Source organism: Quercus lobata, chromosome 4 (genome assembly GCF_001633185.2).
Source record: "Quercus lobata isolate SW786 chromosome 4, ValleyOak3.0 Primary Assembly, whole genome shotgun sequence".
NCBI classification, from domain to species: Eukaryota; Viridiplantae; Streptophyta; class Magnoliopsida; order Fagales; family Fagaceae; genus Quercus; species Quercus lobata.
The window spans coordinates 87,657,605-87,677,888 of record NC_044907.1 but is presented as its reverse complement, the minus strand read 5'-3'; the positions used below and the strand labels follow the sequence as shown (position 1 = coordinate 87,677,888).

Genomic DNA, 20,284 nt, shown 5'->3' with positions numbered 1-20,284 from the left:
AAACGTGGTGATGGTGGCAATAGAGATGGAGGATAGTCTATTTTTGTTGATTTTTTTGTCGGATTATCATATGTTGTGGTGGTGGTGGTGGTGGTGGTGGTGGTGATAGTTGGGTGGTGTTGGGTTGCAGTGGTGGTTGTACGGTGGTGGGTGGATAGTTGATCAACTCTCTTGTTTAGAGAGAGAGAGAGAGAGAGAAAGCTGGAAAATAAGAGAGTGAGGGAAGGAGAGATAGATGGCTGACTTTGAGAAAAAATAAAAAATAAAATATTGATTTACACAATTACTGTAACACCCCGACCCAATTTTTATAATTAAACTATGTGTTTAAGTGGTTAAGTATTATTAATATTTTAAGCCACTTACTTACAAAAATTAATAGAAGAGTATTTAATAAGCATATTATTTTATAATGCCATTGAATGAAAATTGTAAAGATTATACATAATTGAATTGCTATCGGTATTTTAAATATATACTAAGTATGTACAAAATTATATTAAGTGGTTTAAGTTATTAGATATATAATTGTTGGTGTTTAATTAAGTGTATAATGATAAGGATATATATATATATATATATATATATATATATATATGTGTGTGTGTGTGTGTGTGTGCATGTGTGTATATGCAAAGTGATATTATTTTGTAGAAAAGTGAGTGTGAATGCGAGAAAGTTAAAAAGGTAAGTTACCCTTTCTTTTCACCCAAGATATTTTGCTGGACTTCTTGGCTGCACCAGAAATTCCCTTGGTCATTCTTGCTTTACTTCTTTGTTTTCTTCCTTCTTTGTTCTTATTGGTTGCACCTTTATCTCTTCTTTGACTTTCTCAAAGAAAGAAGACTCAAGAAACTTTTTGCTCCCATTTCCCACGGATCAATGCAAATCAGAAATTTGCACCTCACTTTACACTCTTTTCTCTTAAGGAAAGTGCTAGGAAGCTCCCTTGAGTCTTCCTCTCAAGTCCACCGGTTCACACACCAAAGGAAAGACAAAACCCCACCCAAAAGTCTTCCCTTTATCTCATTTTCTTGGCTGCAACAGACAGAAAGTCCAGCAGCAAGAAGGAAGCTTCTTTCAACTCTCTCAAGCTCTCTACCTCTCATACCTTCTGGTCCAGCCACTAGGAAAGGAAATCCTTTCATGTAAGTCTATATATATATATATATATATATATATATATATGCTGTTTTAAGAAGCTTTGAAGTTGTGTTGGTGATTTGTTGAAGGTAGGTTAGGGTTTTTACTAATTAATGATTTTATAGGATTAAGGAAGTAAGAAAAAGTTAGGATGAGTATTTTGATGTTGCTACTGGGATTTTTGGTTGTGCTTATTTTGCTCTAAATGGTTAAATGACTGTGTGTAAATGTTTTATAACATGTCTTATGTGTGTATAAAAATCCCCATGTGAAAATACCATTGTTTGATAATTGTTTATGAATTTACGATAAAACGTTGCAAAGCTGTCACTGTGACAGATTCTGTGTTCATGCATGTTAAATTATGTATTAAATTGTATATAGGGAATTTGGATGCTAGGGATAATTCCTATGAAACCTAAGACACTTGTGGTTGTTATTGAATTGGTCTCACAGCATTTGGATTAATATAAAAATAATGGTTTAATTTATAATTTGCATGAAATCCTGTCAGGACAGATTTGAGTATGCTGTCTTACGTGATTTTTGGTAAATTATGGGTTTATGATTTGACTCCGAAATTTTTATGGTTTATAATGAACATACAGGAGAGTAGTTATATAAAATTTCATAACAATTGGATGTGTTTGGATAGCCCGTTTGTATTTTACAAATGGGGCATATGCTGCTGGAATAGAACAGTGAACAGTAAGGGACATGCCTAAATTTGAGGATTTAATTCTATAGTTAGGGTGAATGGTGAAAGTTCAAAAACGTGTATAAACACCCTTGAACGTTTAGACCCCCAAGCACAAAATAACCAATTCAAGCTTTATGACAAACAACAAATGTGCGGAAAATGAACATAAGAAATAAACAGAATTGGAAATCAATCTAAGCCAATTATAAATCACAAAAATAAAACCACAGCAGATAATAAAAAGGCAAAGATAGAGAGGAAGGAAGATGCAAATACAAAGACAACACGCGATGTGTTATCGAAGAGGAAACCGAAGCCCTCGGCGTAAAACCTCTCCGCGCCCTCCAAGCGGTAATCAATCCACTAGAAAATACAGTTGGGATACAAGGACAGTAATAGACCCTCCAAGCCTAATCTACCCAGTGCACCTAAGCCCTCCAAGCTTCTTGCTCCAACGAGGTTGCGCCGAACCTTTTTCTTTTCTAGCTTCCCGGATTCCGCTACTAGACCGTAGCATCAACCAATGAAGATTGGTTCCTTCCTAACTGCTTCCCAGAAACCCAAACAACTGTCTCACAGTGATGATGATGGTGAGAACCAGGTTTGGTATAATGCCTCTCAAGGATTTGTCAATGGAGAGGAAGAGAGTTGAGGAATTTGAAGAGTCTCTAAGGTAGAGATTGTAGGTGAAACAATCTTGTTTTTCTTTAGGGTTTCTCTCTCAAAATTCTCTCTGGAAGCTCTCTTTCAATCGTGGGTAAAAGGGGTATTTATACTGGAGTGGGAGAGGAATGTGAAACATCAGGTTTTACAAAAACAGGAGTGGGTCGCGGCTTGACCTCGCGGCTTGACCAAGTCGCGAGATCCAGTCGCGAGATAACCGTATGGCCAGTTGTCCTGTTTTGTCCTGTAGTGCTCCAGCTAGCATGACTGTTCATCTTCCAGCATGCTTGACACGTGTGCTGCTTCTGGCGGCTTGCAGCCGCGAGTCTCTGTTTTCTTGCATACTCTTGAGCAAACTTCACTCTATCTCACTCACTACCCTTACAACAAACCCACCTAAATACAGGGTTACTAAATACTGAATTACAAGCAAATTTGGTACGGAATAAAGCCAATTAGATGGTTGAATAAATTCAACCTTACAATCTCCCCCTTTGGCTATTCCGTGACAAAACCCTAAAACAGACTCTAGACTTAACATGTGAGTTGGGAACAGTTGATCAAAACTCACTCACACCTAACTCTAGAAGCTGTGAAGCACTTGAATCATATGAACATAATACTCCTGAAACACAACAATACACCATGATCATTGTAAGCAGAAAATTATAAATGCATATGAAACAGGCAATATGTGATCAAGCAAAGATGGAGTTAAGAAACAAACCATAGCTTGATCAACCAAGTGAACACCACAAGGTAGTGATCACAGTGCTCATTCACACTTGGAATGAACACAAGGACACACAAGTTAACAAGCACAAGGCAAGACACTTGTATGAACAACACTCAACCAATGCATAACACACAAGGTATATGCATCTAGGAACAATCCTACAAGGGCACAAGAGTGACAGTACATAAACCAAAATGGAGAACATTTAGATTAAAGTACTGATTTCAACATAGCATAAAGGCTGCATTAAGCAAGGTACATACCATAAAGCCTACAAACTATACATAAAACATAAACCCTAAAAGCTTACAAAAGCACATGGGTACAAACACAAAACATCCTGAAAAACATCATCAAAATATATTAAATTTTAAACCAAGAGTATATGTTAAGAGTTAGAAACAACTATACACCAAAACACAGTGTATAAAACCCATAAAAACACTAAGAGTACTCAAAACATAAACATATATAAACAAAGTCTTAGAGTTTGACAACTCCCCCTCAACACATTACTCCCCCTTAAGAGCTACTTTTTTGCTTCTTAATCATCAATAACATTATCAACAGAAAGAAACTTCTCCCCCTTTTTGACAGGAATGGCCAAAGGGTCACTGTTCAGGCTGAGTGGTGAAGCTGTCAAGTTTTGCAGATAAGACATCAATCTGGTCCTGCATGGCTTTCATTCTCTCAGAGTGCTCAGTCTGGATTTCTCTTATCCCATCAAGTCTTTCCAGAATAATTTGGAAAGCATCTGGAGGTGTATCTGAAGAAGTTGATGCTCTAGGTCTTTTGCCACTCCTTCTGGGTGTTGAGGTTGATGCATGCCCTGCTGCCTCTGCTTCAGTCTCCATTGGGACACCCTCTCCTTCATCACCTTCATCTTCTTCTCCTGGAAGCCTAACACTTATCCTTTTGCAGGTAAGCTTGTTAATTGCAGAAGGTGTGGACATGGGACTGATGTCTTGAGGAATTGGAATCCCCTTCCTTCTGAAAATCCTCATCAGCAAACTGGGAAAGATCAATTTTGGCCTAGAGGTTGTTCTTGTCTCATCCACAATGGTGTCAAATATGTGGGAACTTATGTCTATGAAATTCTTTTCTTTGAGATCCATCAGAAAGATTGCTCTAGCACAATTGATTGTAGTCAACTTCTTAATGGGATAGAGGTTAAACATCATGATGATTGTTAGACACCTCATGTCCACTGGAAAGGCAGTGGTATTCAAACATTTTCCTTCTCTCTGTCCACTTATCCTTTGTTGAACTGTTTCAATAGAGACACTCCTATCCTTGTAGTTTATAAATTCCTCATCTTCTAATCCTTCAAGTCCTAATGCATCATCTATGACATGAGCATCCAAAATGAATTCTTTACCTCTAACCCAGCAACTTAACTCATTCTCCTTTATCACAGCATTTGAGTAAAATTCCCTAATCAGGGGTTCACACACTACAGGGAAATCACTCAGAAGTTTTTCCCATCCTCTTCCTTCAAAACAGCTGGGGATAAAGGTTTGTCTCAAATCCTCCAAATCTACAAATCTTTCTTGAATAATTCCTGCACTCATGAAGTTATCCCTGTATCTCTCAAAATGATGAACTGACCGAAATAGTTTAGAATCCATTTTCAATCTTTTGTCAGCCTTCTTTGTAGGAGTTTTCTTCTTAGGAGGTGAGGGAGCCATCTGTGAACAATCAGAAGAGGCCACAACAGTATAGAGCAATATATGTGTAGAACTAGTCAGTACCATGTAATTAATAAAGAAATTTCGTCCATACAAGTGAACTTGGAACATTCAAAACACAAGCTACTTAGACCAATAAGATGGATAAACAAGCCTAAGATAGGAAACACATATAAAAGCATCAGATATAGAAACTAACTTAAAGGCAGATAAATGTCAATGAGACAGATAATGGAAAATGATATGGCTCATAAACAGCATTGTGAAGCACACATATGCTCCCAAAAGATTTACACAAAAGAGCATGCATATTCAGCACAGTAAAATCCACAGCCTCAAGAGGAACAATTTGAAACAACTCAACAGCTCAAAGTTCAAATAAAATGAAAGAAACACTTAGCTAAGCACAGGATGAAGAGCAATAAGGAAACAACTAAGAGCATATCAAATTCTAGCAGCAGCATTCGCAATCTAAGCATGAACAAGGAGCAAAATCCGAAACACAAACCCATTTCTAAAACACAAACATAGGCGAAAAATCAAAGGGAAAAACACAAAATCAAGTAGAAAAGAGTGCAAAACTGAAAACCCATACCTGTGATTTGAAGATTTTGAGCTACAAGTATGCAATAATGGAGATTGAAGATGAGAACACGGAGTGTTTGGGAGGAAGAAAGTTTAGAGAGAAGATGAACAGTTACCAAAAGTTCGAGGGAAAACTGAAAAAGGTTTAAAAACTGCTCCTGTTTCTGCCAAAACACGCGATTTTCGCGACTTGATTAAGTCGCCACACAGTCGCCAGCTCAAGCCGCCAAAGTACACATAAACAAAAATTTGAAAAAATTTTCTAAGTGTTTTTCGCGACTGGAAGGTCTACCCGCGAGTGAGTCGCGAGCTGAGCCGCGAAAATCTCTGAGTGAACCTCGCGACTGGACCTTCCACTCGCGAACAAGTCGCCAAATATGACCAGCGAAGATGCGACTGAGTCTCGCGACTTGACATACCCGCGACTGAGCCGCCAAAACAGGGCAAAACAGGATTTTTGAAATTTTCAGATTTTTCAAACAAAAAATTTTCCAAAAACACCTAAAACACTCAAAAATCTTTTTGTGCTTGAATTAACAGAGATTGAGCATGTGAAAACACATTTCATCAAGTACAATCACACAAATGAATATGGCATTTATCGAACATAGACTTGTGTGTTGTGTGTGGATATCAACAATGAGATAGTCCTTAGTCTAATGTGAAGCTTCAATGATCAATTCAACCAAGACATACACAATTAGCACTAGATCATGTGACCCATCTCAATTATAGAAATATGTATATATGACCTCCCACAAAAACTTGATAACATAATTTGGAGCTTTACATTTGACTCCACTTTCAATCATATCATTTGATCTTTTTGATCTTTTAAGTCAATCACCTCTCATTGTGAGAGTGATATTTGATATTTCACTTTAAAGAATAAGTCTTTGGCTTTTTGAATAAACATTCACTTTAATATAAGGTCGCTTACCCTTTTTCCTAGTCGAATACTAGAATGTGCGACAGGCTTTTGCAGCTCAATATCTCTTTTCATTTGGAGATTTACATTTGGTGAGCTCTTTTTAGCAAAACAAAAATAAAGAGTGGGAAGATATATAGACACAAGTCTATGCATGTCTCAAGATCAACATAACCATTCACTAATCATTCATGACAAGTTTGAAGATCTATTTACAACAATCACATAGATTTCAAGATTTTTCCCACAGTGATATAAGTGCATGAAAACAAGCAATGCTCGAAAATGCACAAAGCCATTAGCACAAAGGTACAAGGCAAAACAAGTTTTGAGACAAAACTCAACAAAGTCAATCAAGCTTTTTGATTTTCTAATTTTTTATGTGATTTTTGGATTTTTGACACAAGAAACAAAAGATTGATAAGACAAAATTAAAAATATTCACAAGTAGACAAGCAAACAACCAACATCAAAAACAGCAAGCAAAAAGCAAACCAAACAAACATTGTCACAAAGCATAGGAAGTATTAATGCATGGACATGTTGTAATACTTATGCATGAGTACCCTTTTTCACCCACACGTCACTTGCGTTTGGGGTGATTTCCATATAGGATTGGGTACGGGAGTTAGGGCTTTCAAACCTTCGTGAGAAGCTTTCCAAGCAGTTGGTGAATGCACCAATCATCTTCATCACGTTCATCATTCCGGGATCTCCATTTTGATCTCTAGATTGATCTCCTGCCCAAATTCTCCTATCATTTCTAGGTCCTCCTGACCTTTGAGGAGTTGCACTGTTCTTTGCTCTCAGCTTTTGGCAATTTGGTCGAGTGTGCCCTTGAAGTCCGCAATAATGGCACACATAGGTTCCTCTAGGACCTCTTTGTGGTCGTGGACGTGACTTGGCACGAGATTCAGACCTGCCCACAGACTGATTACGGGGATTTAACATCCGTTGGTTCACCACATTCTTCTTCTCCTCCACCTCGAGCTTCTCACCAGTAAGGTTAGCTACAACTGGATCTTTGGCCTTTACAAACTTCACTTCTTTAGTGACATTTCCAGATGAACTACTTCCTCCGGTATATCCCAATCCGGATTTGTCTGAAAAGCTCTTTTGAGATGAAAAAACATCATCTAGCTTCTTGGTGGTGACCCTTTCTACTTTAGCATTTGCTTGCACAACCTCACTCTCAAGAAATCTTACTTTTGTGTAAGTTTCGGACAATTCACCATTCAGAGTTTCTATCTCACATTTGGCCTCCCTATATCGGATTAGGAGACTTTTGTAGTCCTCCTCAGCCTTCTTCATTTTTCTCACAGCAGCCTTGGCCACCCTTGTGTATTCCCCGGACTTCTCCAAGAGTGAGTTATAATTCTCCTGAAGATTTGCTGTGCTTCCATCTTCTTCAGCATCCGATTCCTCAACAATTCCTAGTGATTCATCATCACTATGTTCTCCAAGGTCTCGCACAAGCAGATTCAGCTCATATGAAGACTTAACATGAGCAATAGTCATAAAAGCCGAATAGTTCCCCTCTCCATCACAACTCTCTTCAGATTCTGAGTCAGACGAATCCGAGTCACTCAAGGTCGTGGCATACGCTTTACCTTTCGATTTCAAATAATTCGGACATTCCTTCTTAAAGTGTCCATGCCCGTTACATTCGAAACAAGTGACACCTTGTGTAGGTCCATCTTTCCTCTTGAATTCCCTTTTCTCCCTTCCAGAACTTTGGAATTTTCTTTTATCATCAAATTTGCCATTATTTTTGAATTTCAAAAACTTTTTGAAATTTTTGACAAGGTATGCAACATCTTTGTCAACCACATCTTCTCCCGATGAGTCTTGATCTTCCACCTTCTCATTAATGGTCTTTAGAGCAAGAGATTTACTCTTCCGTTGATTGGGCAGCGACATCTCATAAGTCTGCAGAGAGCCAACCAGCTCTTGTACTTTGATATCATCAAGGTCCTTGCTCTCTTCAATTGCTGTCACTTTAGCTCGAAAACTTTCCGGCAATGATCGAAGGATCTTCCTTACAATCTTTGAGTCCTCCGTTTTCTCCCCCAAGTTGAACTTGCTGACAACCACTTCATTTAACTTCCCATAGAAAGAGTCAAAAGACTCATCCTCACTCATTTTGAGCTCCTCAAACCGAGTGGTCAGCATTTGTAACTTGGTGTCCTTCACTTTCTTCGTGCCTTCATAGGTAGTTTCCAAAATCTCCCATGCTTCTTTGGCCACGGTAATATGAGAAATCCTGTGAAATTCATCTGGAGACACACCACAGAAAATAGCATTGAGTGCTTTACTGTTAGCATTAGATGCAACAAGTGCTGCCTTATCCCATGTGGATTTGGCTGCCTCAGGTTTGGTCCAACCAATCTCAACAGCATCCCAAACGGATTCATCAATAGAACACAGAAAAGCTCTCATGCGAACCTTCCAAAAAGCATAATTACTACCATCAAAATATGGAGGTGCATTTAGGGATTGAGACCTATCCATCTCAAAAGGGAGTCAAGGATCACATAATGGTAATGAAACCAATAGCAGTGTACCCGCTCTGATACCAATTGAAAGTTCAAAAACGTGTATAAACACCCTTGAACGTTTAGACCCCCAAACACAAAATAACCAATTCAAGCTTTATGACAAACAACAAGTGTGCGAAAAATGAACATAAGCAATAAACAGAATTGGAAATCAATCTAAGCCAATTATAAATCACAAAAATAAAACCACAGCAGATAATAAAAAGGCAAAGATAGAGAGGAAGGAAGATGCAAACACAAAGACAACACGCGATGTGTTATCGAAGAGGAAACCGAAGCCCTCGGCGTAAAACCTCTCCGCCGCCCTCCAAGCGGTAATCAATCCACTAGAAAATACAGTTGGGATAAAAGGACAGCAATAGACCCTCCAAGCCTAATCTACCCAGTGCACCTAAGCCCTCCAAGCTTCTTGCTCCAACGAGGTTACGCCGAACCTTTTTCTTTTCTAGCTTCCCGGATTCCGCTACTAGACCGTAGCATCAACCAATGAAGATTGGTTCCTTCCTAACTGCTTCCCAGAAACCCAAACAACTGTCTCACAGTGATGATGATGGTGAGAACCAGGTTTGGTATAATGCCTCTCAAGGATTTGTCAATGGAGAGGAAGAGAGTTGAGGAATTTGAAGAGTCTCTAAGGTAGAGATTGTAGGTGAAACAATCTTGTTTTTCTTTAGGGTTTCTCTCTCAAAATTCTCTCTGGAAGCTCTCTTTCAATCGTGGGTAAAAGGGGTATTTATACTGGAGTGGGAGAGGAATGTGAAACGTCAGGTTTTACAAAAACAGGAGTGGCTCGCGGCTTGACCTAGCGGCTTGACCAAGTCGCGAGATCCAGTCGCGAGATAACCGTATGGCCAGTTGTCCTGTTTTGTCCTGTAGTGCTCCAGCTAGCATGACTGTTCATCTTCCAGCATGCTTGGCACGTGGCTGCTTCTGGCGGCTTGCAGCCGCGAGTCACCCGTGAGTCCCAACCGCGAGTCTCTGTTTTCTTGCACACTCTTGAGCAAACTTCACTCTATCTCACTCACTACCCTTACAACAAACCCACCTAAATACAGGGTTACTAAATGCTGAATTACAAGCAAATTTGGCACGGAATAAAGCCAATTAGATGGTTGAATAAATTCAACCTTACAAATGGTTTGAGCTATAATTAAATATGCTCATCCTTTGGTATGTTAGAAATATATATAAATTTTATGAATTGGTTTCTCTATGATTTAGTACATCATGTTGTCTGATGAATGCATTTTGTGTTGGGACTTCCTTGATTCTAAGAGATAGGCTTTGAGATGAATGTGAAGTTTATGGTAAAGAATTATGGATAGTAATAAGCTTTGATTTATGGTTTAGGTGTTACCAGTATCCAAGTCTAAGCTCCTTCGACTTTAGGCTCTCGGTTCCTCTGCTTTCAGGTAAGGGATAAGTTATATGGGCATTTGGTAAGTCATGAGGTTATTTTAAAGTATATTATGCATTAAAATGTTTTTGATTAGAGATATGACATGTAATCATTATTCTGACAAAGATATGTTCGTGAGCTTTCGAAACCCTATGATTTCAGCATACTGATGCTATTACTGGTTCCACGAACATGATGTTTAATGAAAAGAATGGAAATGCTATGATTATGAAATGTTATGCAAAAGAAGAAATTTCAGTATGATGTAAAGTATGAAATGTTTTCGGGTTATATCCTCTGGTAATCTGAACTCGGCTAGTAGGGGTTAATTACTAGCTTTCCATGGAAAAATGTTATATGTTTGGCCATTTAAAGTAGAGGAAATGGGGCTGCCCGTAACTCTAGGCCATTTAAAGTAGAGGAAATGGGGTTGCCCGTAACTCTAATCTGACTAAGGCCTTCTCCACAATGTGTACGGACGGCGGGGAGGAACAAAACCTGGAGGGGATGTGCCATCAGGCCTCCCAAAGGGGACAATATCATACACACGGGGGCACCCAAATGTGATGAGGCCTTCTCTGTACAGCTTATCAGACATGGACTAACCAATATGATATGAACAGCTATGTTATGTTATTAATTATGAGAGAATTATTTTGTTTAAATGCATTATGAAAAGTTAAAAGCTCTCATGAAAATAAGAAGTTTCTAATGAAAAGAAAGCTGTTCATTAAAGATTAAAGTTTCTGAAGTTCTGTTGTGGTATAAAGATAAAGTTTCTGATGAAAGTACAAGTTTATGTTTAAAGGTTATCAGATATCTGTTTTTATGAAACGTTAAGTTTTATGATCATGAAAGTTATAGTATTCTATGAGAAGAAGTTTATAACGAAAAGTTTTCTTATTAGTCAAGATGTTTCTAGTTTAATACAAAGTTGCCGATTATCTGATTTGAGTTAAAATAATTATTTTGTAACGAGAATATATATATGGCAACTTTGTAAGAAATGAAAGAAGTTTAATTTGAAAGGTTTTGGTAATATTAAATAGATAAGAAAAAGGAGAACAATTATTTTCTATGATGAGCGTATAAGCTGTTATTATGAATAGTATAAAATACTATGCATGAAAAGATGTTCTCCTGTTCGAATATTCATAGAATGAAATGATTTTGTTACATGCATCCTTATTAAATTCTCATATATCTTACCTTTACTGAGCTATGTAGCTCACCCCTTCCACTCTTTCAATTAGTAGGTTTTATTTTGGAACAGAGGGAGCCTTAGTCGAGTTTTGGAAGGAGCTGGTTTAGTTTTATATGTATAGACCCTAAATTAGCAATTTTATGTTTAGCTTTGTAGTATCGTGTATTTTAGGATCTAAAGAAAGTTGTGTATCTTAAAGTATTAAGAGATGTATTATGTGAAAGTGTGGAAATTAAATAATTGGTGGATTATGTTATATTTTGAGTACAGTATTGATGCTCTGACTATCAAGTGAAAAGTGATATCAAGAAGTAAGGAAACAACAAAATTATTCTAAAAATAAAAAGAGAAGCTTTTGGAAAAGTTTTGTAAAAGTTAAGTTGGTTCTTGTTAATATCAGGTTTAAACTTGATATTAGCATGCCGGTCATGGTCACAAATCCGGGTATCGGGTTTGGGGCGTGACAATTACAGTAACCATAAATGTTTACATGGTTACTATAGCAAACTAGTCATAGACCCGCTCAAAACATATTATATGGATTGGGTTAAATTTAATGCATATAAGTAAACAACTACATTTACTAAGGGCAGTCCAAAAGGTTTAGTTGTGCATCAGAAAGTTGCATTAACAGCAAGGAAACTTTAAGCTAAGAACCCATAGGTTCAGCCAGACAAACTCAATTCCTAAAATATATTCTTTGTATTATTTAAAGATATATATGCTCTAAGAGAATGACAATGATTCTTATGGATAAACATTTTTTTTTTTTTGTATAGTGACACAACCGAACAAAAACAGCACTAAAATGATGATGACGATAATGAGGCTCCTTGAAGCCATTGAAAATATGTTGATAAAGTGATAACTAGGAAAGAAAGAATATGATTTGATGTGGATTTTTTAAGCAAAGCTGAAACCTTTTACAATTCAATTACCCAACAAGTGGACCAGTAGGAAGTCCAATAATTACAAAATTGAGGTTTGTTTTCTAAATTTCAATAATTAATTATTCTGCATATATATATATATATATATATATATATATATATGTATATAATGATTGTGAGAATTTAAACCATGTGTTAAAAACCTCATGATTTGCAAGTTAACCTGTAAGGCTATTATTAAGCACATTATCAATTTATTAAATAAATAAATAAATAAGGAACAATTTGTTAAGCACATCATCAACTGAAAATAATCCAAGATTGTAGAGCACCCAATCTATTTACTAGTGGAACACACAGAAAGAACGAGTAGATCCCAAAATTGTGATACGTGTAAATAGCTCTTCCATGTTTGTTTATTTATTAATTAGCCAAGCTTAAATTTTTTTTAAGCCTATTTAATAAACGAGCTCAATATAAATAATGGGCTTGATAAAGCTTGAAAATAGTCTTGAATTATAAGCCCAAACTATCTTTTTGCTATGCCCCCATTACTTCCATAGTGGTACACATGGCCCATTTGTATCCATTTATCCCATTTGCCATGTCTTAAAAAAAAAATCTTAATTTCTATAGTGATTCACATTTTCTACGTTATCAGAAAATTGAAATTTCCCATCCATGTGAATCTATGGGATAAGAGAAGAAGTCAAGTTTTCATGTGAGTACAATTTTTGAATTCGTAATATTCATGAATATATTAAAACCTGCGAAAATAACAAACACTTAAAAAAAAAAAAAAAAACCTGGTATATACCTGGCAAAATACGTCCTACCCAGATCATAAAAAGACCTATGCAACTATTTTCCTTTTACATGTTTATTGTCATGGTCCTCTTGGACTCAGTTTACCTCTAGTTTACTAAAATTGACACAATTACAAATACATGTTTAATTTCTGTTACATGTTCAAATTGTTTTAGTTCCAATGCACTGGTGAAGCCAAACCTTACCCAATTGTCTTATGGTGAAAATTGATAACTCCAAAATAAATCGTCTAAAGGCCAAAAGGCCAAAAGGCATTGTCCAGAGGCAGCATTCATTACCAACACAAACAGTTGGATATCGACATTCATTACCAAGATCTATAGTTACTACAAGCAACAAACAAATAGCTTTTACCTCACTTAATGTGCCAAACGCTAAACTCATAAATGCACACCATTTATGGAAATAAACAAGCTAACGACTACAAAGGCTCTCCTATAAAAGGAGAGGCCACTCCACATGGAAAGGTACGCTTTTATACAGCTTACAATATACTTTACTCTCTTTCTCAGCCTCTCAAATATTGACAAAAACATCGGAGGGCTTTTGACCAACACCCCATTGATATTCAAGCCATAGCCTCTTAGCTGCTCTCTTTTGCAAGATTCATCCATCTAGTGCCTAGCTAGACGAAGAAAGCATATTGTAGATTTTAACTCTTAACAAAAACAATATTCTACACGTGATGCTCTCCATGTCAATAATGTTTTGTTTATAAAACCAATAACCAACTCTCATCTTTACACTAAGTATAAAAAATAAAAAAAATAAAAATCCCCTAGCTAAAAAATTTTGTAGCATAACTGATACCTCATAAATCTTGGTGTTTCCAAACAAATACCTCAGTCCAAATCCTCTTTCTCCGATTGTATATATGAAATTTTAAATAAAAACAAAAAGGCAAAACAAAGCAACCCCACTAAAATCCCACACACACAAAAAAGTGCATCAAAAGCAAATTAACAACTAAATATACCTCAAATTTTACTGCATCTAACGTCTATATGAAAAATCTTAAGCAAGCAAAGCAACCTACCATTTAAGATTAGTAATATAAAGATACACATGCATATAAACAAATTTAAAGAAGCCATTATCAATATTTATAGCAAATGAAGTTGATGTGGAATTGGATTATTATACATTCTCCAACACAAAAGAAAATGATACAAAGAAAGAACAAAAGAAGCAAGTAAGCAAGGGATTCATGCTTCTTGCCAACTTAGATTTATATACTTTTCTTTCTCTTTTATATAACCACTATTCATTTTTAAGGAGAAAATGTTTTTTTAAGTAAATCTTTGTGTTCTTATGTTTATTTTATATTTTCTATTGTCTTGGTAATTTTTTGTTATAATATTTTAGGGATTTAAAAAAAAATTATTTTTTGGATTTTCATAAATCATATAAGAATAGATTGCGGCCTAATAGGCAATAGCTCCCTAGTCCCACCCAAGGAGTTTACCCATGGTTTTCTACTTGCTTCATATATGGGGCAGAGAATGCAACATATGAATTGTGAGTGTTTTGATTCTATTCTAAATGGTATTGGGATAAAAGGTTTGGTCTTCCATTACTTTTTAGCAACGAGCACATCTTTCCAAAGTATGTGGTAGACTATAATGGCAAGCTATTTAATCTAACCCGTAAAACTGAAATCGTGGTTCTGTCAAAATTGTCTAATCTCTGCCAATGAAAAGTAACGACACAAATCAGACCGGTCTTCGTCGTAGACTTGTAGTCACGTCCCACAAGTCTAAAGGAGTTCCATATAATCATACAAACTTTGTGTATCTACCTCTGCCTCAACAGCTTCCAGCGGCATGCTTGTCCAAACCAATGAAGCTTCTCAACCCCAATAGTATGTGATTCTACTCTTTACTATATGGCGTTTTGCATATTAGATGCTTATGGATGCCCAGTGGCAAGATGTAATAGGCAAGAACTCACACTCAATCACACAGCCAAACTCTTGGAGTAAGAGCATCTCCAACAGCTTCAACCAATTTTTGTACTATTTGGAGAATAAACAGTGACATTTAGCTTTTACATACCCACTTTTTCAAATACACTTCCAACAGATTCTTTATCTCATTTAAATATTATTTCTTCATTCATTCTTTATTCATTCTCTATCATCATTTATTTTTCCTATATTTATTCCCAACAATTATATTTTTTAATGAAAAGTGTTATATTTACAACATTTTTTGCAATACTTTCACAACAAAATTTATGTGAAAAGTTGTTACTAATTCTAATTTGAACTCACCACTGAAATTATCTTTTTTTCTCGCCAATATTAACTAATAAAAATTTGTTATTTAAAATTTATTGTGAAAATATTGTGGTAAAATTTCTTAGTTAGAATTTTTTATTTTTTATATTATTTTTTATTCTTTCATTTCATTCTCCTCCACACACGTGTCCTCTATCCCCCTTATTTTATTTCTTTTTCTCCTTTTCTCCTCCAGTACCTTCCAGCAACGTCTCATTTGCTCCTCTGTTCCTCAAAAAAAAAAAAAAATTGTTCTTCTCATCGGAGAAAAGACAGAGACAGAGACAGAGACAGAGGAGAAAGACTGAGAGAGATCGGCTTGGCCTCCACCGCATGCATCTCCACCGCCGCTCTAGCTGCCGCTCCAACATCTCCACCGCCAGGCTGGTCGGATCGGCTTGGTTTTTTTTTTTTTTTTTTTTTTTCATACTTGCTTGTTCTGATTCAAATTTATTTTAAGAATTGGATTTTGTTTTGTGGTTTGTGTTTTGTGTTTGGATTAGTTCTTTTGCTCATGAACAGGTCTCTCTCTTTTCTCTTTTTTCTTTTATTTTTTCTGATTTCATTTGGTTTATGAGAAAAAAAAAAAAAAACAACGGCAACGGAGAGAATGAGAGAATGAGAGGGGAAAAAAAAAAGGAAGCAACGGAGAGAATGAGAAAAAAAAAAAAAAATCCGAATGAGAGAGAAAGAATTGATAAAGAAAGGAGTTGGTAGAATATTTTAATGCAAGAAATTCAATTGCTAATGAACAGTAGCTCATCAGATCTGATGAGTTACTGTTCATTAGCAAAAAAAATTTTCGGATATAGCTAAAGCTGTTGGAGCATGAACAGGAAAATGAACAATGCACAAATTCTCCAAATTTTAGCTAATATACCCGGATACAAAAGCTCTTGGAGATGCTCTAAGTCATGAAAGCTTATGGTTCCAAGCAAACTTAGAAATTTCATTGCAGATGCTATCATTTATGGGTGCAGACAAGGACAGCTTCAATAAATGGATCCCAGTTTATCTTGTGTTGGCCATATGGTGGACGACTTGAAAAATTGAGTGGTCAATTAAATGGTCACTTAAGTGTTCCAATAGGGATGCGGTCATTTGTTAGCTTTAGAGGCAAACAAATGCCACACTAGTAGGATTTGGCTGGAGGATACTCCTCCATGTTTCCAAAATTAATGGTACATGCTTTCAATAAAATTACCAACTTTTCATTCAAAGAAAGAAGAATTTAAAATATTTAAAAAAAAAAAAAAAAACAAAAAGGGTACAATCTTCTTGTCCCTAGTTCTGTACTGAATCTTCTCATCACAGGCATGAGATCTCTATAGAATATATTTTGAAAGAGTACAACAATGGCATGGGCATTGAGCTAGAATTGAACCATATACCAATGAAATTATTGCCAAAGAAATCAGACAATTCAGGAATTGACAACAACGCATTAGGCAAATAATATTTTGCAATGAATTATAAATGTGTAGCAAACAAATTACACAGCAACAACATGCCAAGCAAATTTTCCTCAAGTATCATGTTCTGCAATTTGATCAGCCATTGGTTGATTCTGTTCCAATGAAACCAACCCCTACCCAAATATCTAATAATATGATAAAGCTAACTTTTCAAGCTTAGTAGACAGTAAAAAGACTTGGAAATTGCATACATGTTGGGCTTCTAATGCCAACAATGACAATTCAGTTACATGACTTTAAGGGTGTTTAAGCAGAACCAATTTCATTATTTTGTTTTGATCTTATGAGAAGTTGTATCCACCTAAGCTCCAGCATTCCTTCTCCCATGGCCGGCCTCTCATCTCTGTTCTTCTTGATGCATCTCAATGCAAGCTCAGAGAATGCTTGAATATCTTCATTGCTTCCTTGGCTTAGCACCATATCATCAACAATTTGCAATATGCAATTCTCTTCCATTGACAAAACATGCAATCTACCAAATTCATATGCCCTAGGAACATTTCTGTGGGATGATAACCTGTCAAGACTTCAACCAATACAACCCCAAAGCCATAAACATCAGACTTTTCCGTGACACGTAGTGTCTCTAGATATTCTGGGTCTATGTATCCAATGGTTCCCTCAATGGAATTACCTTGGAAAAAGTCTTCTGCTAGTGCAATTGAAACTGAAAAACCAAAATTTGATAGTTTGGCAATCCAGGACTCATCCAAAAATATATTTGATGACTTGACATTCAAATGGAATATTGGCCTTGGCCTACCATAGTGCATGTAACAAAGAGCATAGGATGTCTCAGTGGCTATTCTTACACGGACAAGCCATGAGATCCGGCAAGGAATCTCATTGTATTGACCTTGGAGATTATCAAAGAGGGTGCTATTGGAGATGAGCTCAAAAACCAACATGGGAATTTCAGTTTCAAGGCAGCAACCATAGAGTCTCATAACGTTCTTGTGGCTGATCAATTGTTTAATTGTGACCTGGTTTAAGAAGAAATCTACCATCATCTCAAAGGGCCAATGCGTTGGAGGGCCTTTAACTTTAATAGCTACTTCCTGTTCATCTAGTGTTCCTTAGTAGATTGTTGCAATTACAGAGCCGAGGATTAGATTAGGATCATAAAATCTGGATTGGCTCCATATCTCTACCTTAGTTGCAGGTGGTTTGATTTTCTAACCATCATCTCAAAGGGCCAATGCGTTGGAGGGCCTTTAACTTTAATAGCTACTTCCTGTTCATCTAGTGTTCCTTAGTAGATTGTTGCAATTACAGAGCCGAGGATTAGATTAGGATCATAAAATCTGGATTGGCTCCCTATCTCTACCTTAGTTGCAGGTGGTTTGATTTTCTAGTAACATTGCTCCATTGCAGATGAAGTATTCTTCTTTGGCCTCAAATAACTGCCTTGCTTTCTCCATCCTGATACTCTTCACTGCCCATAAAGTTATTAAAAAAGTGGATATCACTTCATATGAAGTTAAAGCACGTGTATCTTTAACTAAAATTACATCCAAAAAATAAAAGAGAACAAATCTGTGCTAATTATGATATATTTAGCCTTGAAAGGAGTGTGGATGTAATAAATCAACAATTATATATGTACATGATGATAGGCAAATGACCAAAAATCCATTTTAAGTAGAAAGTTACCTCCATAATTCATATCATGAGTATTGGAGCAAATTCAAATATGTAATTAAGAGAAAATTTTCAAGTACCTTTATAGAAAGGCCACCAAAGTTATTGACCAAATACTCATCACGGTGTAATCAAAATCTTACCAATCACCTAGAATTTGTAACAGAAGCAATTAGCAATGTTGTTGTTGCTAGTACCAGAAAGAAAAGTTACAGTTTTGGTCATACTCTGAATATAAGTTGCAATTTGATACTACACGACAAACCTTAATATATTATACTACTAAAGTTGACATGATCATTACAATTAATCAAATGTGTTGTCCAAACACACGCAAACAACATAAAATGTAATCTTAAAATTCTGTGGAATCTATTTTAATCTTAAAAAATATTTAATACTTTGGTAGTGGATTTGGGCCACAATACATTGACACAAAGGAATAAAAACAGCACTAGAATAAAAATGTACAAGATTAGGAGTCCATTGTGTGCTATCAAAGGTAAAGTTTATAAAGCGGTTAGGAGCAATGGTTGTCAGAAGACGTACCCTCCTCTCCGAACCCAAAACATCTGTCAACTGGTTCCTAATTCCTAAACATCTGAATGCCCTTCATCAGCTCGATCTGCCACCTCTCTGTCACCTCTATTCCAGCCCCTATAGTCCAGCTCAAACAACCAGGCAATGGACCCATCTCTATTTTTACAATCAAAACCGAATGAATCCCCTCCATTTCGTTCTTCTACCCTTGCAGCTCTCCTCCTGCAGGATTGGTTGCCAGTTGGAAGACTCTATAAAAGTCTGGACTTTGCTTATTTTGCAACTGTTGAGGCTTTCCTTTAGTTCTTAACTGTTAGCTACCTTGCACATAGAAATAAAACTTTTACTATGCATGACCACATTAGTGGCAAGGAAAGGATCTCCCTTGCCTTGTTCCTACAAGTTCAAATAGATCATAAAATAAAGACAAACGACACCTAGAAGTACTTTAAGTTCTTTAAATTTTCCCTTATATCCTTCTGCCAGCTATTGATCCATGCCTGAATTGAGTAGGCTGAATGAAATCAGCTCTAATGGATAGATCAAACCAAAAAAAAGCCTTTTAACAGTTCCAGACAAATAAAACCCCTTCGCACACTTAAACATAAAGCAAACCATACTATATGGAAAGGACAACAAAGAAATATATAAGAATTAGAATTCTAGTTCATTTTGAACTACCCCTCAATGTGTCATGTCTTTACTAATGAGCTTGTACTCATGGACTTCTAAATAAGGACAACCCAGAAGCCTAGTTCCGAATGTAAGAAAGAACATGGGATAGAACAATAAATCTATATACCATTGGCAGTGAAAGCTTCCAGTTTCAATGTTTAATTGCTTTCCAGCACATGATTTGCTTTTAAAACACCGACAAAGTGCTTTGTCTTGCCATTCTTTTTTCATACATTGAAATGAAGGAACCAAAACAGCACAAGAAGAAAAGAGTATAAGATTCATAGTTCACTGTCTGTTATCCAAGCTAATGTTCGTAAAGAACTTAGGGGCAAGGGTTGCTAGGGATCAAG

General features: G+C 36.3%; 2 protein-coding genes across 2 annotated transcripts in view; both read right to left on the bottom strand.

The window, feature by feature from the left end:
* Positions 1 to 17,044: 17,044 nt before the first annotated feature.
* LOC115986742 (TMV resistance protein N-like) overlaps positions 17,045 to 20,284 on the bottom strand; it is a 72,883-nt gene continuing 69,643 nt past the window's right edge. The window contains exons 8-9 of the mRNA XM_031110019.1: positions 19,266 to 19,577; positions 17,045 to 18,510 (exon numbers count right to left, since the gene is read on the bottom strand). The gene's annotated coding sequence lies outside the window, so the exon portion shown is untranslated. The remainder of the gene's footprint in view (positions 18,511 to 19,265; positions 19,578 to 20,284) is intronic.
* Positions 17,322 to 18,022, bottom strand: LOC115986069 (wall-associated receptor kinase-like 8). Its single transcript, XM_031108932.1, has 2 exons — positions 17,593 to 18,022; positions 17,322 to 17,524 (listed from the first exon to the last, which is right to left on the bottom strand). The coding sequence occupies exons 1-2, from the start codon at positions 18,020 to 18,022 to the stop codon at positions 17,322 to 17,324; spliced, it is 633 nt and encodes a 210-aa protein (XP_030964792.1).